The sequence below is a fragment of the Heliangelus exortis genome, chromosome 2 (genome assembly GCF_036169615.1).
Source record: "Heliangelus exortis chromosome 2, bHelExo1.hap1, whole genome shotgun sequence".
Taxonomy (NCBI): domain Eukaryota; kingdom Metazoa; phylum Chordata; class Aves; order Apodiformes; family Trochilidae; genus Heliangelus; species Heliangelus exortis.
Window position 1 is genome coordinate 146141253 of NC_092423.1, and position 20875 is coordinate 146162127.

Below are 20875 nucleotides of genomic sequence, written 5' to 3' on the forward strand. Positions count from 1 at the left end.
TTTCCTGTCTGCATGCAGTGGTGTCTCCCTGGGTGTTGTCAAAAATCCTAAATGCATCAGCTGACTTCACCTGCCTTGGATGGAGCCCCTGCAGGGGGATTTATCTCACCCAAATGCAATAGGATGAGGGGTAATGGTTTCAAACTGAAAGTGGCTAGATTTAAATTAGGCATTAGGAAGAAATTTTTTCCTGTGAGAGTGGTGAGACACTGGCACAGGTTTCCCAAAGAAGCTGTGGCTGCCCCATCCCTGGAAGTGCTCAAGGCCAGGTTGGATGGGGCTTGGAGTAGCCTTGTCTAGTGGGAGGTGTCCCTGCCCATGCAGGGGGGTTGGAATGAGATGATCTTTAAGGTCACTTTCAACCCAAACCATTCTGTGATTCTATGACTAATTCTATGAATGCAGTGGTCTGGTAAGTGGGTATCTCCAACTCAACCTGTCACCTTGGCCTCTCTTTGTAGACACTGACCAAAATGAAAAAAAAAAAATTCAGGTGGGAAACATGACTTTTCTGATGCAGGGTGGTTGCTGAATGGCTGGGTTCCTTCCTCACAGAGGCCCCTTCTCCCTGTGGATTTCCTGGGTAGCACAGATTATTGCCCTGTAAATCACACCAGCTCATCACATGGCTACTGTTTATATCTAGTTCTTTTAAATAAGGAGGTTTATGTTAGTACCATCACTGATCCCTCTCTCTGTCTCTCCCAACAGAGCTCGTGTGACCCCCCAGCCCCCAACATGGACTGACACGAGCTTTAGAGGATGTGACTTTACATCAAAACCAAGAGCAGCAATTTGGAGAGCTATAAAAAAGGGAAATATCTGGTTGATTTACCCAGTTTTTTAATATTGAAAATAATATCCCAAAGCATTTGCACATATTTTCTCTTACGTTTATGTTAAATTTAAATGCTCATTATTGAAATGCATTGTCCTGACACCACATGGAAGTGGCTATTACCTATACACAACTAAAAATACTACAGAAGTGGTTATTATCTATACACAATTAAAAATACTACAGACCTGAGCCAGGTCCCTGCAATGCCCAACTCAAGAGACTTGGAAAGCCACAGCCTGGCCAGAACTTCAGCCAAGTGTGAAAGAAAAGAGCATCTTGTATCTCCTTTGCTAATAGAAGTTTCAAGGGGCTCAGTGATCTGGGGGAGTTATGGCTGGGAGGGGGCAGGCAGGCTTTGCACCTTTACACCTTCCTCCAGGCTTTTTTATATTGCAGATTCCAGGACAGGGAAGAAGAAACTTCATCAAGTCTGCCACATGATGGGCATTTGCATTGGTGGCATCTTTGCTGGCAGCACCTCCCATGAAGATGAATGCCCACAGAGCTATCTGCTGGGTTTCTTCAAGGGACTTAAGTGTTCAAGTCTCATTTCCCAGCTCTTTGCTCTGCTCTTTACTTACTTACATGTCACCTTTGCTCTTGTGCTTCCTCCAGGGATCTGCAGACATCCAACTGAGCAAGGCCAAAGGCTGGTAGGGTGACAACCTTTTGGGGGTGACATCCTTTTTCACCCCTGGAGCCCACACTCCCCAAACACAAAACACATCTGCAGGCAGAGGAGACCACAGGTAAATGCCACACTTTTTCCACAAACCCTTCTGAATTCTCAGGGGCATGTGGCCTCTCTCAAGCCAGAGGTGAGGGAAAGCACAGTCATTAAAGTGGTGATTTGAGAGGCATTTGAAATTTTATTTTCAGGAGGGGGAAAAAAAAAAGAGATGAAAGGCAAAAAGATTCGTGGTTCACACTTCTTAAGGTCACACTTCATATTAAGGTTCCATTTATAAAAAATACATAAATGCTTAGCACATTTTTAAGTGATTAATGAATCATTTATTGTAGATTGCTATTGAACTGTTGGTCTCTAGAGCTGTGACTTAACCACCTGTAATACCTGCAGCTGCTGTATATAAAGCCACTGAGAGTGTTGGAACACAAAGTATTGCTGTGCATAACGTGCTTGCCACATCCAACATTTATGAATGCTTTATAAACAATTTATAAATTAAACCTTAATACACAGCATAACCTATTTTTAATGTCATGGCAGTTACATAAACTGTCTGGCCTGGATTCGTCTCAGGTAGCTTTGGGCACCTTGCAGAGGTGTCTCTGCTTGTAGCCCTGGACCATTTCCCTCTGCATTTCTACCTTCCCATCCTCCTGCTGATCACTGAGCCCTGGGGGGCACTGCAGGTGTGTTGGGAAGGATGCTGCAGCCTTGCAGGCTCCAGCAGTCTGGGAAGTTGTCAAGGTGCACACTGATAACCCTCTGACACTCGTGTGCACAAACTAAATGGAAACTCTCCCTTGCCTTTTATTTCCCTTTTCCAAATCCTTTGTAGTAGAATCACTGAATGGTTTGGGTTGGAAGGGACCTTACAAATCATCCAGTTCCACCCCTCTGCCATGGGCAGGGGGACACTTCCCACAAGACCAGGTTGCTCCAAGCTCCATCCAAACCTGGCCTTGAGCAATTCCAGGGAGGGGGCAGCCACAGCTTCTCTGGGCAACCTGTGTCAGTGTCTCACCACCCTCACAGGAAAGACTTTCTTCCAAATGTAGAATCTAAATCTCCCCTCATTCAGCTTGAAACAGTCACTCCCTGTCCTATCATTCCATGCCTCTGTTAAAAGTCCCTCCCCAGCTTTTCTGTAGCCTCTTCAGGTACTGGAAAACTGCTGTAAGATGTCCCCACAGCCTTCTCTTCTCCAGGATGAAAACCCCCAATTCTCTCAGCCTTTCTTCGTAGCAGATGTCCTCCAGGGCCACCTTTGTGACCCTTCCCTGGACTCACTCCAGCAGCTCCACGTCCTTCCTGTGTTGGGGACTCCAGAACTGGGCACAATACTCCAGGTGGGGTCCCACAAGAGCAGAGAGGAAGAATCACAGAATTATCAGAGTTGGAAGGGACCTCTAGAGATCATCCAGTCCTACTCTCCTACTAAAGTAGGATCAGTAAGAGCACCTTACTACATCCAGGTGGGTTTTGAATGTCTCCAGAGAAGGGGACTCCACAACCTCCCTGGTCACCCTGTTTCAGTGCCTTGTCACCCTCATAGTAAAGAAGTTTTTTCTTATGTTTAAATAAAACTTCCTATGTTCCAGCTTGTGCTGTCACTGGGAACTACTGAGAAGAGTCCTATTTCATCTTCCTTGCACCCACCCTTTAGAAACTTGCTGACATTGATAAGGTCACCACTCAGCCTTCTCTTCTCCAGGCTAAGGAGTCCCAGCTCTCTCAGACCTTCCTCAGAGGAGAGATGCTCCAGCCCCCAGTTATCCATGGTCCCCTCCCCTGGACTCTCTCCAGTAGTTCCCTGTGTCTCTTGAGCTGGGGAGCCCAGAACTGGATGCAGGATTCAGAATCACCTCCCTTGACCTGCTTCCCACGCTTCTTTTGATGTATCCCAGGACACAAATGTTTTTTTGGCTTGTAAGTGCACATTTTTGGGTCATGCTGAGCTTTTCACTAACCAACACCCCAACATCTTTCTCAGGGCTGTTTCCAATCCATTCTCCACCCAGCCTGTAACTCTTCTTGGGATTGCCCCAACCCAGGTGCAGAACCTTGCACTTGGCCTCGTTGTACTTCATGAGGTTGGCACAGGCTCACCTCTCAAGCCTGTCCAAGGACCTCTGGATGGTCTCTCTTCCCTCCAGTGTGTCAACCACACCACACAGCTTGGCGTCATCAGCACCCTTGCTGAGGATGCACCCAGTTCCAATGTCCTTGCTGCAGGGGTTCAGCCTGGTGCAGCCAGATGAAAAGGTGATTTAGGCAAAGGGATGGGGCAGAAATGGCATCTGTGCTCTGAATCTGAGCTGTTGGGAAAGGCAGTGGTAGGCAGGTGCCTAAAACAGACCATGGCATCACTTCAGCCATTGGCCTGAACCATTCTGTAAGAACACGGGCAGACTTTGGATAGCAAAGGGCTCTGTTTCTGATACAGATTAGTGATGACATCCTCACAGCCATTAACAAGATGCTCATTGCTAAACTGTTTTCAATAACTGGCCTGATTTCTTTCTGGCAGTGTCTATGTCATTTTGCTCAAGCTGAATTCATGCTGAGCAGGGGCTGAAATTGCCCTTCTTCAGTCACGGTATCAGAGAACACTGGGCACCAAGTTCTTCCCTTCAGAGGATCCAGTGCTCCCTTGTCACAAAAATGAAGCTGTGCTTCCTCAGGGGTAACATCTGCCTTCCCTTACACCAAGTAATTTCTGTACAGTTTCTGGGGAGATTTCCTATGGATGTGGAGATGAGGAGGTTGAGAGGACAACAGCATAGCCTGTGCTGCTGTCTCACCTCAGTAAACAGCAACTGAGCACAGTCTTTGGGTGCAATGTGATGTCCCAAGCAAGGCTATTAATACAGGAGCTGAAATAGGGTTAGACACAGAATTGTAGAATTATTTGGGTTGGAAGGGACCTCTAAAGGTCATCTAGTCCAACCCCCCTGCACTAAGCAGGGACACCCTCAACTAGATCAGGTTGCTCAGAGTCTCATCAAGCCTCACCTTGAATATCTCCAGAGATGAGGCCTCAACCACCTCCCTGGGCAACCTGTTCCATTTTTCCACTGCCCTCATGGTAAAGAACTTCTTCCTAACATCCAATCTATATCTACTCTTCTCTAGTTTAAAACCATTGCCCTTCATCCTATCACTCCAGACCCTTGCAATCAGTCCCTCTCCATCCTTCCTGTATTCCCCCTTCAGGTACTGGAAGGTCACTGTTAGGTCTCCCCAGAGCCTTCTCTTCTCCAGGCTGAACAACCCCAGCTCCCTCAGCCTGGCTTCGTGTAAGAGGTGTTCCAAACCCCTGATCATTTCTGTGGCCCCTCCATCAGGTCCCTGTCCTTCCTGTACTGAGGGCTCCAGAGCTGGACACAGTACTCCAGGTGAGTCTATTAAGTTCTTCCTATTACAAATTAAGTTCTTCCTATCAGTCTTTCCAGATATACCTCCTCCATAGGTGGTCCTCCTTCCAGCATTTTTGCTGTTTATGTAGAGGCTGGAATGGATCATGGAATCATATGATGGTTCAGGTTGGAAAGGGCCTGTAAAGGTCACCTGCTGACCCTGAATTAAGCAGGATCATCTTCAACGAGATCGTGTTGCTCCTGATCCAACCTGATCCTGGATGCTTCTGAAGATGAGGCAACTACCATCTCTCTGGGCAACCTGTGCCAGTGTTTCACACTGATTTAGGATAGTTTCACACTGATGCACCTCTCACGTGAGTGCATCTCTCTCTGAGAGTTAATGGCTGCAGACACAGGGATAGTACCATGGAGCATTTATCTTTTATCAGCTCTGAGTTAATCTAGAATGAACAAATTTTGAGTGAAGCTGAGATTTCAGCTCCAGGGTCAAATACGTTCTTTCCAAGACAGGATGCAGGCTCAAGAGATTCATTATCATTACCTGTAAAACCACAGAAGAACAATCAAGAATTCTAGGCAGAAGAGATTGTCAGAAGTGTAAATAGCACAAGATAAGTATTTATTCAGACAGTTAAATTTGCACAACTTATGCTTCTCCAATGAATACGTATACTGGACCAATGTCTGCTCTCAGCAATGGTGATTTAAATTAGGAATTATTTAGTTCATCAGGTAGAATCATACCAGATTTACATCTGTGCACAATGTGGAGTTTGGGTCATCAAGTTCAAAATAATACCTGGGTGATTTGGAGAAAATATAAACAAGTTTTCTGTTCCAGAAAGGGATACCAGATCAGAAAAGTATATTTTTTAAAATTGTTTTCTTTAAACACTGCAAGGACCAATCCTGACACCAATACTAGTGAAAACTTCCATTAAAAACAAAACTAAACAAAACAAAACCAAAAGTGATGCAGTATTCTTATTTCAAGTACCTACCCTCACCTTTCTCTAAATTACACTGACAAACATTTTCCCCCTGAACAAGTCACAAACAGTCCCTAGAAGGAAGAATTTCTTGTGCTTCATCTCTCTCACAAAGACAAGTAGAAGTGTAAGAAAATGGAGAAAGACATCATAAATGCCAAAAGCAAGTAAGCATCATAGTTGTCAAGAGACAGAGTAGTCTACTGTATAATGAACAGACAGAGCATTAAGGGTCAGGCCACACATAAGAACTTATATTTATGATCACATATGGAAGATTTATAATAGCATATTGGAAACCTAGGAAATCTGCAGCTTGCTTCTGTTATAACAAAATCTGTTGCCATTCCAACAGCCCCAATGGGCTGTGGATCAGGATCCTCTGTAAGCAAAGGACTCATTAGTGTTGTGTCCCAGTACAGGCTTCACCCAAAAAACATCCTCGAAGAACTCTCTCAAAAATAAATTAGGAAATGATCCCTTAGCTGGGTAAGCTAAAGCATCCTGACTTCCACAGCTTCTGCTCCACAATATTGTTGTTTCAAATGCAATGTGGTCCTTACAAAGCTTGAGGTGTGTTCCTATCACTTGTAGATTAACTGCTGGGAATACAGAATAAAACCCAATCTGGATTTTGCTGCAAGAGTGTTGTGTAACACAGCACAGAGGCACATCTCAAAAGCAAGTTTTTATGGAGAAGATTAACTGGCTTAATTCCTGCTCTCCAGGGATCTTATTTTTCTCTCTATACACCTACCTGGTGGCAGAGAATTTAGCCACATGCCACAAATTGGTAAAACAACACAAAAACCATACTCGAAGTCAGCTGCTTGGACCCTCCTTCCATGGGTGTCCCTGGCCCAGAACCACCATGCAAATCTAAGGAACATTTTTCTTAGTGGACATTTCATGCTGGCAGCTGACAGAGCAGTCCATGACTGCAAGTAAATCTTCAGCTGGTCTCAGAATTTCATCAGTTCAAGACTGAAGATTTCCATCTGCCAAGATTTCTGGCATTCTGTCTACAGAGCCAGAGCTCAAGAGCAAACACTGGTAACATTGCCACAATATGGGGTTGGGTTTTTTTTTTTTAAGAGATAACACCCTGCATACACTGGAAATGTGAAATCATGCTATAGCTACAGTTCCCTCAAAATAAAAATATATTTAGGGTGAATACCTTACAATCATTGGCAAACATGCAATGAATTGAGTTCTGAGCACTCTTGTTCCTATGGAAAGCACCAGTCCCATCAAAAAGTCCAGCTGGGAATGAGCTACCTGGTGCTCCCCAGCATGAGCAGGATGGACTGGGACAAGCATGGGATGGTGTTTGAATGAAGCTCTAACAAACCAAAATTCTGCAAAGTGGTTGTGCAAGTAGATTCAGCCTGTATAGAGCTAACTGGAGCCCTTCTGACACATCTTGGTGCATCCATCCCTGTACCTCCACCAAATTTGAGAGCTGCAGGCTGGAAATTTAAGAAAATGCTGAGACAGGTTTGTGTCCCATGATCTGTGAAATAATGTATTAATCAGACAGATCAAGCATCTCCCTGCTTTACATGAGGTAAAATCAGGTCTTTTTATACAAAACCATTATCCTGAAACACATCGGGTTAAATTTTCAGTAAATTCATCAACTACTTCTATGAACAACAATTCCATGGCTTTAATTGCCTCATAATTAAACTTAATCTTTCTAACAAAAAGAGGAGGAAAAAAAAAAAACAAAAAAAAAACAACCCAACAAAAAAACAACCACACAATCAAGCCCAGCATATTAGCATGAAAAATCTGACCAGAGAGTTTGCAAAAACTCATACAAAATTATATTAATGACCAGCTGATCCATTCTGATGGCTCTTTAATTGTCTGCAAACCTTTCAAGCAATTGTGATTTTACAGAACAAAACTGTGAAAGCCCAAATTCCAAGGCAAGCCCTAAGCAACCCAAAAGTTGGCTTGTTCCCTTTCTCAAGGACAAAATTCTACAGCTCTTCATTACCTTCTTCCATTTCTGGTTCAAGATCTACTTGAACAACCTCCCAAATCTAGATCTATCAAACTCCAGGCTTTTCTACCAGGAGCAAGGAGAACTGGGCTCAGGGGAGGAAGAAAATAACTGGAAGCACATTTGCTGTTCTTACTTTCAGTAACATAGCAAAAAAGCAACACTATTTTCTGTTTATCACCAAACCCACTAAATACTCAGCAAACAAGAGAACAAGAACAAGCCTGTGAACAAGTCTAAGAGAAAACTATACCTCAAGGATACATGCCACAGGTCCAGCCTAAGCCAGGAGGAATTTCATACAGATCCACAACTCCTGTTGAATGCTAAAATGTGATTATTCAAGTTGGAATTGAGACAATCAAAAACATCTCTAAATTCAGCCTTGAGGGCCCTTTCAGACCCTGTATCAATAGGGTATATGAAAGTATAATGCATATATTAGCAGCTTGAAAGGCTTTTTGGAAACAGAGAACTCTAGCATAGTTATAATCTCTCTTTCTCTGAAATTAGCTAAAACAGCTGCCCAAATGAGTTTCAGCCAATTCAGAAAGTGTTCAGCTGTTCCTCCAAAGTAGGGATTGTGGTCTGAGGTTGGACAGAAATGAGCTGGGGTCAAGCAGAGGATGTGCCAAGCATTTCTGTGCACTGTGGTTAATCCAGCAGCACACAGGAGGTTCACAGCTTCGTTCAGACCACAGGCTCCATAGCACGGATGTGGACACTGGGAAGGCAGAACCAGGAGAGAGGCAGCTCCTTGCTGCAATTGTCCTCATGGAATTTGATGTTCAGGTAGAAATCCCCTGTGTAGAGAAAGAGGAGTGCTCCAAAGTACACAGAGTCTTTGGTTGGCTTCACCTGGGAAAGAGAATGTGAAAATCAGTATAATTAAACCAGCAATGAAACAGAATTAATAGCACTTTGCAACTCAAGTGGCTCCTTCAAATGATCTCAAAGTGCTCCAGATTCACATCTCAATATTGCCTTTGAACAAATAGTAGTAAAGATCTTGTCCCTGTTCTAGCACTGGTAAAACTGGAGCACTGAAAATTAAATCCCATGTTATTCTCTCATGCAGCAAAGCTGTGGAACAACTCAAACCTGAATACAGATCTGCAGATCACTGATTATGGAACAGAGTTGGTTTAAGGCAAAGGTCCCCCAAAGTGTCATGAATATCCAGGAAAATCTTTCCTCAGACTACATTTATCAATGTACATAATAAAGGCCTAAATCAGGCCTCTGAAATCATGTTAAACACATGGTTGATGACCACTTAACAACTTAGCAATAACTAAATTAATCCCTGCTTAATATTCAGATGCAATCTGACTGCTATTTCTAATCAGGAATCTTTAATATTCACTATCACTGAAATATTTAAGTTTAGCAAGAAACATACCATGAAAAGTAACCACCCTGATGTAGCTTGTCAAATATAAATACAGAGTTTACACTGTTTTGACATTTATATACCTCCTTTCATCATAAAACCATTCATGCTCCATATCTTTACAACATACAATATATCTCAGTCCACCATTTCAGCAAGACACTGAAGTCCTTTCTAACTTTAACAATCCCGTGATGGTTAGATTGCTGATTAGATGGTTAGAATCAGATGTTTAGAGTTAATATCTGCTTGCACAAGATGTTAAATTCAGTCTCAGGATGCCTAGAATTGGGTTAAAGTTGCTGCAGATGCAAATCATGGACTCAGCATTAAGCCTCAGCATGAAGCCACTCCACTGGGGGAATTTATTAAATATATTGTGAAAAAGCAACCTCATCCCAGCAGAAAAGAACCAGTGAAGGGTCCTCAGCACTGGTCTTCCCTCAGCCATCTTACCAGTTCCCTTCTGCTCTCTGGACCCATCAGCTCAAGATATACCCATGGGGTTGTCCCTACCTTCATGGCTAGACCTGTGTCCATGTATTTTCCTTTTTACTGGAATTCTGTCATGGATGGGAGAGAAAATGAGCATCTGCACCACCACAAATACTCATTGGCAATGGACCTTTCCTTGATCACCTCCAAACACATCATTGTTCATCATGTTACAGAGCCCAGCATTAATTCCAAATGACAGCAAGACACCACTGGTGAGCCAAGACGAGACCAAAACCCAAACAAAACAGAAATTCTCATGTTAGATCCAGAAGCACTGAGCTGTCCAGATGTGCTGGACTTGATTGGATTTAGGGGGAGAAAACCATTGCAAGGGACATCATTTGGAACCAAAGGGACATTACCATCTGGAACAGTGAAGGGATGAGGCTAAGGTTCTGAGACAGGATTCTTGCCCACTAAAAATTTTGGTTATATGGTAAGATGGGACATTAACAATGGGGTATTAATTGTGAAAGTGTCTATGGACACCCCTTGCTGAAGAGCATCTTGCCTAGAGGGGGGAGAGAAAAACCACTAGAAAAGGTTTTCAAGAGTGTGGGATACTTTAAGAATATGCCAAAGAACTACAAAATGGCACCACCCCCAGTGAGAAAGGTTCTTTTTAGCTGTCAGATGTGAGGGGAATGAGCTGTTTGTTTCTGTTTCCTAGGGGTTTTTTTGGACCAAGCACCCCATCCAGTCCCCTGGGTACCAGGCTGCTTTGCTGAAGCTCCCTAAATTGCTGCTCCTGCACAAGGGCCTGGCTGTTCACAAGAAGCAACATCATCAGAGCTGGCAGAGCCCAGGCTCCCTTTGGCTTTGGTGCTGAGCATTTTTGCTGACCTATAGCAAACTTGTATTAGCATTGTATCATCCACATGAGTGATCAGAGCAGCCACAGCTGCTCTCCTGACCCTTGTCCTTGGCATCTCCTTTCCTCACAGGCTACAACTTCCTGCCCTCTGGCATTGTGTCTGGACATGCAGAACAACATCAAGCTGTCTCTCTTCTTCCTCCCCTCCTGGGGCTGCCTGACTTACTTCTGCCTCACTGGAACTGATGGGGACTTCTACCCAGAGGAAGACAGAAGCAGGCACTGGGTGGAGGCAAGCAGCAAATGAAGCCTCCTCAGAACCTGTCCCTTTTTCAAGCTCATGGTCTATTTTTCCAAATCTTGCTGGACCATGAAAAAATATCTGTAATACCACTGATCATAGCCTGTGATAAGCAGGAAGGTGGCTTCAGGCACATCAGCATAACCACAGTTTTTTCACTCATTTAAAAGGTTTGCCTACATGGCTGCTCATTCCTCCTGCCTTTACAGCACAAGTCTCTGCATCAGCCATCAGTTTCTTCATCATAAGTGAGAAGAAACAGGTAGTGTTGAGAGACCAGTTCTGCCTGCAGCCCATACCCCTCTGCTCAGTACCCACAGACCAGACAATGTTCCTGGTTTGATGTCAATCCACATCTGCATGGGCAGTCGTACACCCACTGGTGTCTTGGGGTAGAAACAGGGAAGAAACAGGAGCTTGGAACCATTGCACTTTCGAGATGTGCAAAAGCTCTGCAGAAGCTACAAGTTTCTTCCAAAACAGTAGCTAAATTGGGAAAATAAGGCTGCCTGTCTAGTGGGGCTGACTACAAACATTCCCAAAAGACCACAAGTGCACTGCCAAGTCAGGTCAGGAGAGGGCCAGATCCAAACCAATTGGTACACCAGGCACAGGACAAATTTTGAGGTTAAACCACCTACATTTAGGTGTCTCTCTGTATATCAGGCATCCAAGAGGCTGCTAGAGCAAGAAGACACCTACTCAATGCAGCCAGTGGAGCAAAACCAGACTGGTCTGCCTAGCCAGCCTCCAGAGTCAGGGTACACCTGCCTAAACATAGGCAATTTGGTGTGTTCTAAAACACTGAGACATCTGCAAAGGGCTGGCAGGATTTACAGGTTGATTTACAGGGATACCCACAGCACCTAAATAATGATAGATACTTACTTTTAAGCAAATAATTTAACCTCTGTTGTCTATGTTAGTGTAAGCCAGGTTCTTCTGGCTGCAGACCACAAACATCTCCATTGACTAATGGGAGCTCAGCTGGCCAGAATCCATGATAACAACTACTCATTCAGATGTCTCAGCCTGGAACTGAATCCATCTGAATGTCTGTAAAGTGGATGTCCACATCTGAGCCAGCTGTTCAATACAAGGATTCATCTGACCAAATGTAGAAGGAGCTAAAATATCTCCTAAACTCCCATCAACTCTGATGACTCCATCTCTGCTGCCTGTGAAGGAAGCTCAGTGACACTTGTATAGATGTGCAGACAAATCAGATGTTTCTTGCTGTAGCTGACAGCATCCCACTGATGGCAATGCATGGTCCCCCTACCCTGCAAGCATCCCATGCTCCTGCCTGATCCAGGCCACATTGATGTTGCTGTTCTGTCTAGCAGCACTCAGGTCTGGAAGTGTCACTGCTCCTACATGGTGCCAGTTTGAGATGTCACTCAACACATGCCTACCAAGCCCAGGCAGAGTTAAAAGAGAGTTTTCTAAAATTCCACCAAATCGTTCATGTGGAGAGCAAAGAGAGGAAGCTTCAACCACTGAAGAACATGACTGAGCAATCAAGGAAAAAAATGCCCACATTACTCCTCTGTTCCACTGAGACAGAAGAAAAAATAAGTTTCTAGCTCCATTCTAATCCTTCCCCAATTCAGGCTACTGTGTGGGACTGTGATTGCTTCAAACTAATTACTCCTTATTTATACTGTTGTAGTACTTAGGGAGCTCAGTCAGAGATTAGGGCTTGTGCCAGCTACTGCTCACTGCCCCAAAGAGTTTACAGTGCAAGTAGAACAGTGCCAAGAAAACTAATTTGTTCCAGATGGGCCACAGAGGACCTGCCAGAAGTGAGCAAATGTTCATCATAGCTTCTGAGCTGATTCAAAATGACCATCTCCTAATGAATTTCTCCTCATCATCCACTACCAATCACTCGAGCTAGTGCATGAAAAAACCTGCTTGAGAACAGTAATGGCAAAAGCAGGAACAATGAGGGAAGATGAATTGCTTGTAGGAATCTCCATACAAATAATTTTTTTCATTTTTAATTGACAAGAAGCAACTCTGATCAATTAATTAGTTGAAAAAAACCTCAAAGGTAAGAACTAAGAATTTTTTACAATATGGCTAAAACTAAACTTCAGGTTGTGAAGTGAGATAAAAGAGGACTCAATGCAATATATTTTCATAGGTGGGAGTCCACCATTTTATCTCTCATCTCAAAACATGCCCCAAAATGTCTACTATTAAAATGATAACTGATGAAGTAACTTCCTTTGTTAAAAGAAAGTTAAGGTTAAACCAAACTAGAAGTTGCGCTTAAAAATAAAATGCTTTGCTTAGTTTAAAATGCTTGGAAATATCTCAACATCCTTTAACATTTCCAGCAAAAGACTTTACTATTTGAAATAGTACATAGATGCTGTGACACAAACCCACACTGCTGTATTGAATTGAAGTAAGAGCACAAAAAGGTGGATAAGCACTTGTTATTTTACTTCCAAGATAAATCATCTAACCTAGACTTCAAATAAAAAGAAATAAAAAATTGTCTGACTTTTACATGACTTTTACATGAATTTAAGCAATTTATATTCTTACTGTGAAACTATGTGCATGCTGAAAATTCCTCTATTTTTTCCCTGTCTTCCAGATAGCAGCAAAAACTAATTTGAAACTTTTCAGTCTGGAAGCAAAAACAATTGAGATTTGCTGAGCATCAGGCTTAATATAAAATCAACATTTAGGTAAGCAGAGGGAGTTTGGGCTTTGGGTGTTTCTCCCCAGAGAAATCACATTCAGCTGAGCATCAATAATGTTGTAGTTTCTGCATCAGTGTGACAAAAGAGCAGATTTTCAGGGCATGAGTCTCTTCTCTTGCTGTAATACCTAATGCTCCCACTTGTTCTTGACCACTGATGTGCCAAACCAGACACGAGTTCTCCATCCTTCCTCCCACCCAGCTCAGCAGGGCAATAAATCACATCCCCACCTCCTTGCCAGGGGCTGTGTAAAGTCAGAGCCCAATTATTTTAAACTGCTGATGAGTGTAGTTTTTGCTAAACTATCCAACTTCGCACAAAAACAAACCCTCACACCACCTCCCCTGTGTGAAGAGGGGAAGAGGGGAGCATCTTCCCTCAGAAGGGTGGAAGCAAGCAGCTGGGAAACTGTCATATCTCAAGTCACCTCCATTAAACAAGGAAAATAATCGTGTGCCCATGGCCTCACTTTATAAAAAAATGATAGGTAGATGTTAAATAGCTTCAACAGAGCTGCACTGAGTTACACCAGCAGGGAATATGGACCAGTGTCACAACTTTCGTTTATAAAAAAGAAAACCTCTAAATCTCTGTCATCTCACCCAACCATGAGCTTCTTCCATTTCTGAACCAGTGACTGAGTTTCAGTCAAACTCAGAGCACAAACACAATTCTGAGTATGAGTGTATGACTGTTCTTCCCTGAAGCATCAAACACACAAGCCAGGACTTCCTTCTTGTTCACAAAATAGGTGCCACTTTATGAAATCTTTTTTCCATTTCTGAATTAGTTATTACAGGGGATGAAAGGTCTTCAACAGCGTTAAATACACTGTTTGAAGAATTTTCTTTCATGACCAGTGCTCTATGCCTCAAAGAAATGTGACTAAGCATTTTCTCCAGGAGCATCCATACAAGGAAATGCAACACTTCTTGTCTAAGAGTCAACATTTTCTTCATTTCACATTTTTGGATGCAAAGGAGGACAAATATCAGAAAACAACTTTATTTTTAATTTCTCAGGGACTGTGTTTACAGGAGAAATGCTGTAATACTGAACAACTGGGCAAAAGCAGCAACTTTAACATATGAGAATGCTGCCTGGGAAGGCACAAGAGATGTGGCCTCCTGACCTTTTGCCCCATAGGAAATTCAATCAGAAGGTAAGAATACATCACGGTGACATCTCCCTTTTCCCTCATTAGCCTGGAGGGTTAAGCCCTTTGGCTGCTGGGCATCCAAACACTGATTAGAAAATCCACATTGTCAGAAAGAGAGTCAAAGAAAGCCATCTTTTGATGATTTCCACTGAAATATTTAAATTATTCAGCTAATAACATAGTTTGCCCCCATTAAAATTCAAGTTGATGGTGTAGCCCTTGCTCATTAGCTTTTAGAACTATTTTCTTCATGGTGTGTAATTGAAAGATACACATGGTGACAAACCCTGTGGTTAACCTTTCATTTCATTCTTACTAAGGTTCACTTAGATTTACAGTTTTGACAGGTACATTTTATCAGTGATCCAAATCGATGACCTAAGCAAAGGTCCTACGTGCCACCCCAAACCCTCAACCTTTACTTCATGTTTATTTTATAAGTTACCAGAAATACTTATTCTGAGCTGCCATACTGTTTGCATGTTTTTCATTCCTGTTTTGTTTTTTTTTTTTTTTGTTTTTTTTTTTTTTTGTGTGTGTGGTGGATTTTCAGGGAAGGTTGTGGGAGATAATAATTTTATCTGCATTTTCAGTATCTTGACGTATAAGCAAAAAGCTCCAAGACTTGAATTCTCTGAAGAATAAATTCAAAAAAAACCCTCAAATCTCAATTTTTCTAAAAGGCGACTCTTTCGTCTTATTTTAAGAATGTTTTCTATTTTTCTTTATGGTTTTATAAGAGCATGCTAAGCAACAAGGAAATGAACCAGCTCATTAGATTGGTCATCAACGTTTACCATTTTCTTTTTGTAGTCTCTTGCGTTTCCACAGGACATGACTAAAACTGATTTGCTGAGTTCCTTGACTCATCCTGGAGAATATTTCTTATGGACAAAAGAATGAGTTACTTCAAATCTATTCTTGCAGGCTGCACTGGATGGCTCAAGGGACTGGCAATCTGATATTTCATATTTTTATTAGGTTACCCATTCACATTTAGTCAGATCTGGAGTGACCAAAAGTTATTGTCTCTGATAATTTACTAGTGGTTCATGTGATAGGAAATGACTGTGTTAAACCACCTCATAGGGATGATTCTATCATCATACCTAGCAGCACCTTTAGCAACAGCTCCCATAACCAAGCTTCCCAAAAATTAATCTGCCTTAAAATGCACACTGGGATAACGAAGCTCTTCTCTGCATGTCACCAAGAATCATGATGGATCTGACAGACTTACTGAGTCAATGTAGAAGGTGTTGGATCCCACAAAGGTGATAGCATCCTGCAGCTCATAGTTGTGGACCCCATTCTGGTAATCCTGGTAAGGAGTCACGGTGAGAGCAAAGGGCCCCACGCTGTGCTTGCTCCAGTTGGTCAGCTTCACCTCCAAAGGGATGGGGTCCCCCACTTTGCAGTCTACCACGATGTCACAGTCACAAAGCTTGCCATCAACGAGGATATCTGCAAAGCAAGGACACAATTCCACTCCTGCTTTAGAAACTGTATTAATCTTGGCTGGTGGAAAACTTGACAAGAAAAAGCCACCTCAATAAAACCCAAGAGCGCATCGTGGTTAAATTTAGGGTTGTAGTGCTGGGTAGGGGAGAGTTGCAGGGAAACTGCTTGCAACAATCAATTCATGCAGGTCTGGTATCTGCCCACAACTGTTGAACATGTTACAAAAAAATCAATGATGTTATACACAAGTCCAGAAGACATATTTTTAACCTCTTCCCTTGCAGGCCTAAGCTACAGACATCTTCTCAAGCTTCTCCTGCAAATCTATAGCATCAGGGGAAGGGAAATACAAACAGAAACCATCAATACAAATGGTAGCTAGATAGATCCAGGGCTGGATGCCCATGTTTGCATGTTACAGACAGAATAAATCCTCCTGTATGGAGGTGACCTTTGGAGCAGGACAGACACTACCAGAATTGGTAATGTAATACATATATTAAAGTCCAGATAACAAGGGAAAAAAGGATTTTAAAATTATACAGCAGTACTACAAGCTTGTTCACTCTGAGCTTTAATTCATTCTGGGATTTCTATTTATAACTCTCTACTTTTCTTTCCCTTACTGGGATAGCAGAAAATACAGCCTCTAAATTGGTCACTGCTGAGAGAATGACAGCCGTGGTAATGTGTCCACTAACCTTGCCCATTTGCTTACACAGAATGAAAATGTTTCATTACCAACACCATATGAAGTTGCTAGTCCAATTCCCTGCTCTGAAAAGGTTCCCAGTTGTGTGGCATTACTGGATTTTTTTAGATGAGGGCTATCTCCAATCAACAGCTAATACAGAAACATTTCTATTGCACTATAAAAAAGCCTCATCTGTATGAATATCTTTGTCCACAACCTCATGCACCTGGAGAGGCAGCTCAACCACTCCAGCTCCTCCTCAGCTGCTTGCCTCATGACATACAGTGTATTACTTTTCTGCCAACAGCATCAGATTTACATTAGTAATATTCCCCTCTTCAAGAAAAGACACAATTTTTCTCCTTCAGGAGCTTTCACACAAACAAAAAACACTTTACACCAAAAGGAAAAAAATAAAATAAAATAAAAAAGCAAGCTAGTGCCAAAGAAAAAAATTCAGAAAGAGACATTTGACACCAGAGGTCAGGTCAGCAAAGCTGAGCTACCCAGATGAAAACCCCTCCTTGAACAGAGCTGCCCAGCAAGCTCCACATACAAGAGGCTTGGCAGAACAAGCACAAAGAAACCCAGCAGTGCTGCAGCCCTCCAAAACCTGTGCTCACATCCCAGCTGGAACAGTCCCTGTGCCAAAACTTCCCTTTGATAAGGAGAGGTCCAGGTATTGGCCCCGAGAGCACTGGTGAGGCCACACCTGAAGTGCTTGGTCCAGTTCTGAGCTCCTCAGAACAAGAGAGACCTGGAGATAAGGGAGAGAGTCCAGGGAAGGAGCAGCAAGAGGATGAAGAGTCTGGAGCACATCAAGTATGAGGAAAGGCTGAGAGAGCTGGGAGTGTTATATCTGGAGAAAAGAAGGGTGAGGGGGATCTTATCAATGAATATAAACACCTGAAGGGAGGGGGCAAAGAGGACAGAGCCAGGGTCTTTTCAGTGGTGCCCAGTGACAATAGACACAAACTGAAACACAGAAACTTCCCTCTGAACATCAGGAAACAGTTTTTTCTGTGAGAGTGACCAGGTTGCCCACCTTTGGAGATACTTAAAAAAAACAAACACTGGGGACATTCCATGACAAGTGGCTCTTGCTGATCCCGCTTGAGCAGGGAATGACCAGATGACTTCTGGAGATCCCTTCCCATCTCAAACATTCTGTGAGTCTGTGAAAGGCAGCTATAATCACCATTGTCTTTTAGGAAAGGGCTAGAAAACCTGTTTGGCATTGCATTTCTTCTGCAATAGCACATTCTAACCTTTTGGGTTCTCCCGTCCAACACCATCAAATTGCATCAAGCAGGACTGCCCTGAGATCATGGAGGGGAAGTGGTGGTTATAATGCTATCCCATTATCTGGGATTAACTGACTTGAATCTTTTAAAATGCAAAAAATGTGTGTGTGGATCATCTTCATGCTTCTCAGATGCTTCCCAGCCTCCTGCCACAGAAGTGAAGTTCAGCTTCATTCTTCATTCAGAAGAAATGCTTTTATATCAAGTCATCAGTTGGTGTCAATTTATGTTTGTAACCTTTTCCCTGCAATGTAAGTTCTTTCATATTAAAAAAAAAAAAGAAAAAGCTTTTTTGTTTGTTTCCTTCAGCCAGCAGGTCTTGGAGCTGCAAGAATGGTTACCTCCCCAGACCACTGTGACCATTCAGAAATATGCAGAAAGTTAAGTGGATGAATCTTTATTTTCAAGCTGCTCATCACCTTGCCTTTTAGCTATAAAATTTAATGTTCTGCTGTAGGAATAGTAAATCAACCCTTTGCCCCCTGTCTCCACCTTTGTATCTAAAGATAGCTCCAAGCATTGCTTCCCAGTATCTCCATGTGAAAACAGAAAATCCAAACAAAAGGGAAGCAATTAAACCTGGCTCAAAACCAGATTAATTTTATTTCATACTCCTAAAATAATAATGAAAAATTCAATTAATTTAAGACCGTTTGAAGAGTGTGTGTGTGTCTGTGTGTACACATGTGCTTGTGTACATATTGAGAGATGATTTCCTTCCATCCAAGCACACCCTTACCTCCTGCAATGCTGCAGCCAAGGATCTCAGGGAGAGATACTATGGAAAGGAGTGTTTAAAAACAGTCCCCTTTCACCAGCCAGAACAGCTTGGTTTGACAAGCAGTTTTACTCCCTTCCTGATGCAGAAAACATCTCCTGGACCATACGGATCTGCTTTAATATTTTCATCCATGAATGGAGGGAAAGCCATGTGTACAGGGTCCTGTTTCTGCAGATTCAGCTTGCTCACACAGATGGCATACAAAAGCTGGGACTGCTCACACCACTGCTGTGAGGCTGAATCATTATTGGCTGCAGGATACAGGAGCCCTGAATCAGAAGATACACTCTCTAGCACAGAAGACAGTGGTGGCTGTATCTCCATCCTCCAAAGATTCAGATAAAAGATAAACAGTACTTACGAAAATTAGAAGGACCGAGTCAATGCAAACAACATGTATTGATCTGATCTATTTTACTGGAACCATAAACCCTGTCTCTCAGGGCAAAAAGAAGCACAAAGCCCTAGCAAGCCCCTTCCCTCCCTAATTAAAAGTTGAATCATTTAAAAAGTACTTCCATAAGCCAACAGAACGATGCTTTATGTTTAATTTTTTCCCTCTCCCTCTCTCCTTTCCTGCTCATTTACCTACATGCCCATCTCTCTTGGCATCCTCGGGTCCCCACATTACCCTGCAAGGCTTGATAGCCATGAAGAAAGGAAACACAGGCTCTACCCCACACCCATGAACAGGCACAGGATATTTATTTCTGGGATTATCTCTAATAATCTAGTGATTATTTTACCAAGAGAGAAAATGTCCAACATGTTTTGGAAGGCAGAAGATGAGGAGGATAAGAGCCACTAAGAATTGCAGAATTTCAGAATCATTTAGGTTGGAATTGGCCCCAGATCACCAAAAGAATGGGTGAGAAGAGAGACTGGGAAGCATTGCTTTTTCACGGTGGCCTTAGCCAAGACTTTTAAGATCTCAATAAATTCACCCTCTAACTGGGGAAAACTACTTCATGTCCCAGTTGATTGGTGATATTTACTGACACCACAATCCATGGCTGGGAGACCATTATATGAAAATAATACATCACATTTCATATTGTGTCTGTCTTTCAGGATCTCAAAAGTCAAGAAAGGGTCATGTATGTTACTGACAAGAAGACAATCACTATTCCACAAGAAAAACATCATTTACCACCAGTTGTCAGGTGGTCTTCCATCTACATCACCCAAAGCAGCAACTTGGAAATGAATGCCAAACACTCTTAACATTTTTTGTTAATTAATTTGCTCATGATAATACATAGTAAATTGTTCTTGGTACTTTGTCAGCGTTCCTGTGAGCACTGGAAACTCCTTGGCCCATCTGTACGTCAGGAGTCCTGAGTCATTGCTCTTCAGCACCCAAATCCCCATTTGCCACCATGAAAGTTTCATTTTAGAAAGCTGCATGTAAATACACGTGGAAGCATTTCTCAGTGGAAACACATATTCCAGCAATGTTTATTCTCCTCACTCAAGTTTGGGTTGATTTTAAAAAACAGGCTTCATAAGAAGGCAGGGTGTTTGTGCTCATCTTTAAAGAGAGGCATGGAAAAATTTCCATTGGATATTTGCTTTTAAACTGGGTATTGAATCCCCAGATGAAGCAGAATCTGCCTCCAGACTTCAACCAAACACCTGACAGAAGCAGAGTTTGCACAAAGAGGTCAACAAAATTCAAGGCAAGGAATGCCCAAATGAGTAAAAAGTATCTCATGTAAAAGAGGTCTTCATAGCACAAAAAATCCAAGCCTTGCCCAGCTGTACTGTGACAGTGATGGGAATTCTAGTCAGTCAACCATTTTTAATGTTTTTAGAGCTATTTCAAAATACCAGTT

At 42.6% G+C, this 20875-nt stretch overlaps 1 protein-coding gene across 2 annotated transcripts in view; it reads right to left on the reverse strand.

Annotated features, from left to right (window-relative positions):
• Positions 1-5504: 5504 nt before the first annotated feature.
• Positions 5505-20875, reverse strand: part of TRAPPC9 (trafficking protein particle complex subunit 9) — a 489549-nt gene continuing 474178 nt past the window's right edge. For both annotated transcript variants that reach the window (XM_071738447.1, XM_071738446.1), the window contains 2 exons: positions 16041-16264; positions 5505-8773 (listed from right to left, as the gene is read on the reverse strand). In XM_071738447.1, coding sequence (XP_071594548.1) covers positions 8606-8773; positions 16041-16264 — 392 coding nt within the window. In that variant the 3' untranslated portion in view covers positions 5505-8605. The remainder of the gene's footprint in view (positions 8774-16040; positions 16265-20875) is intronic.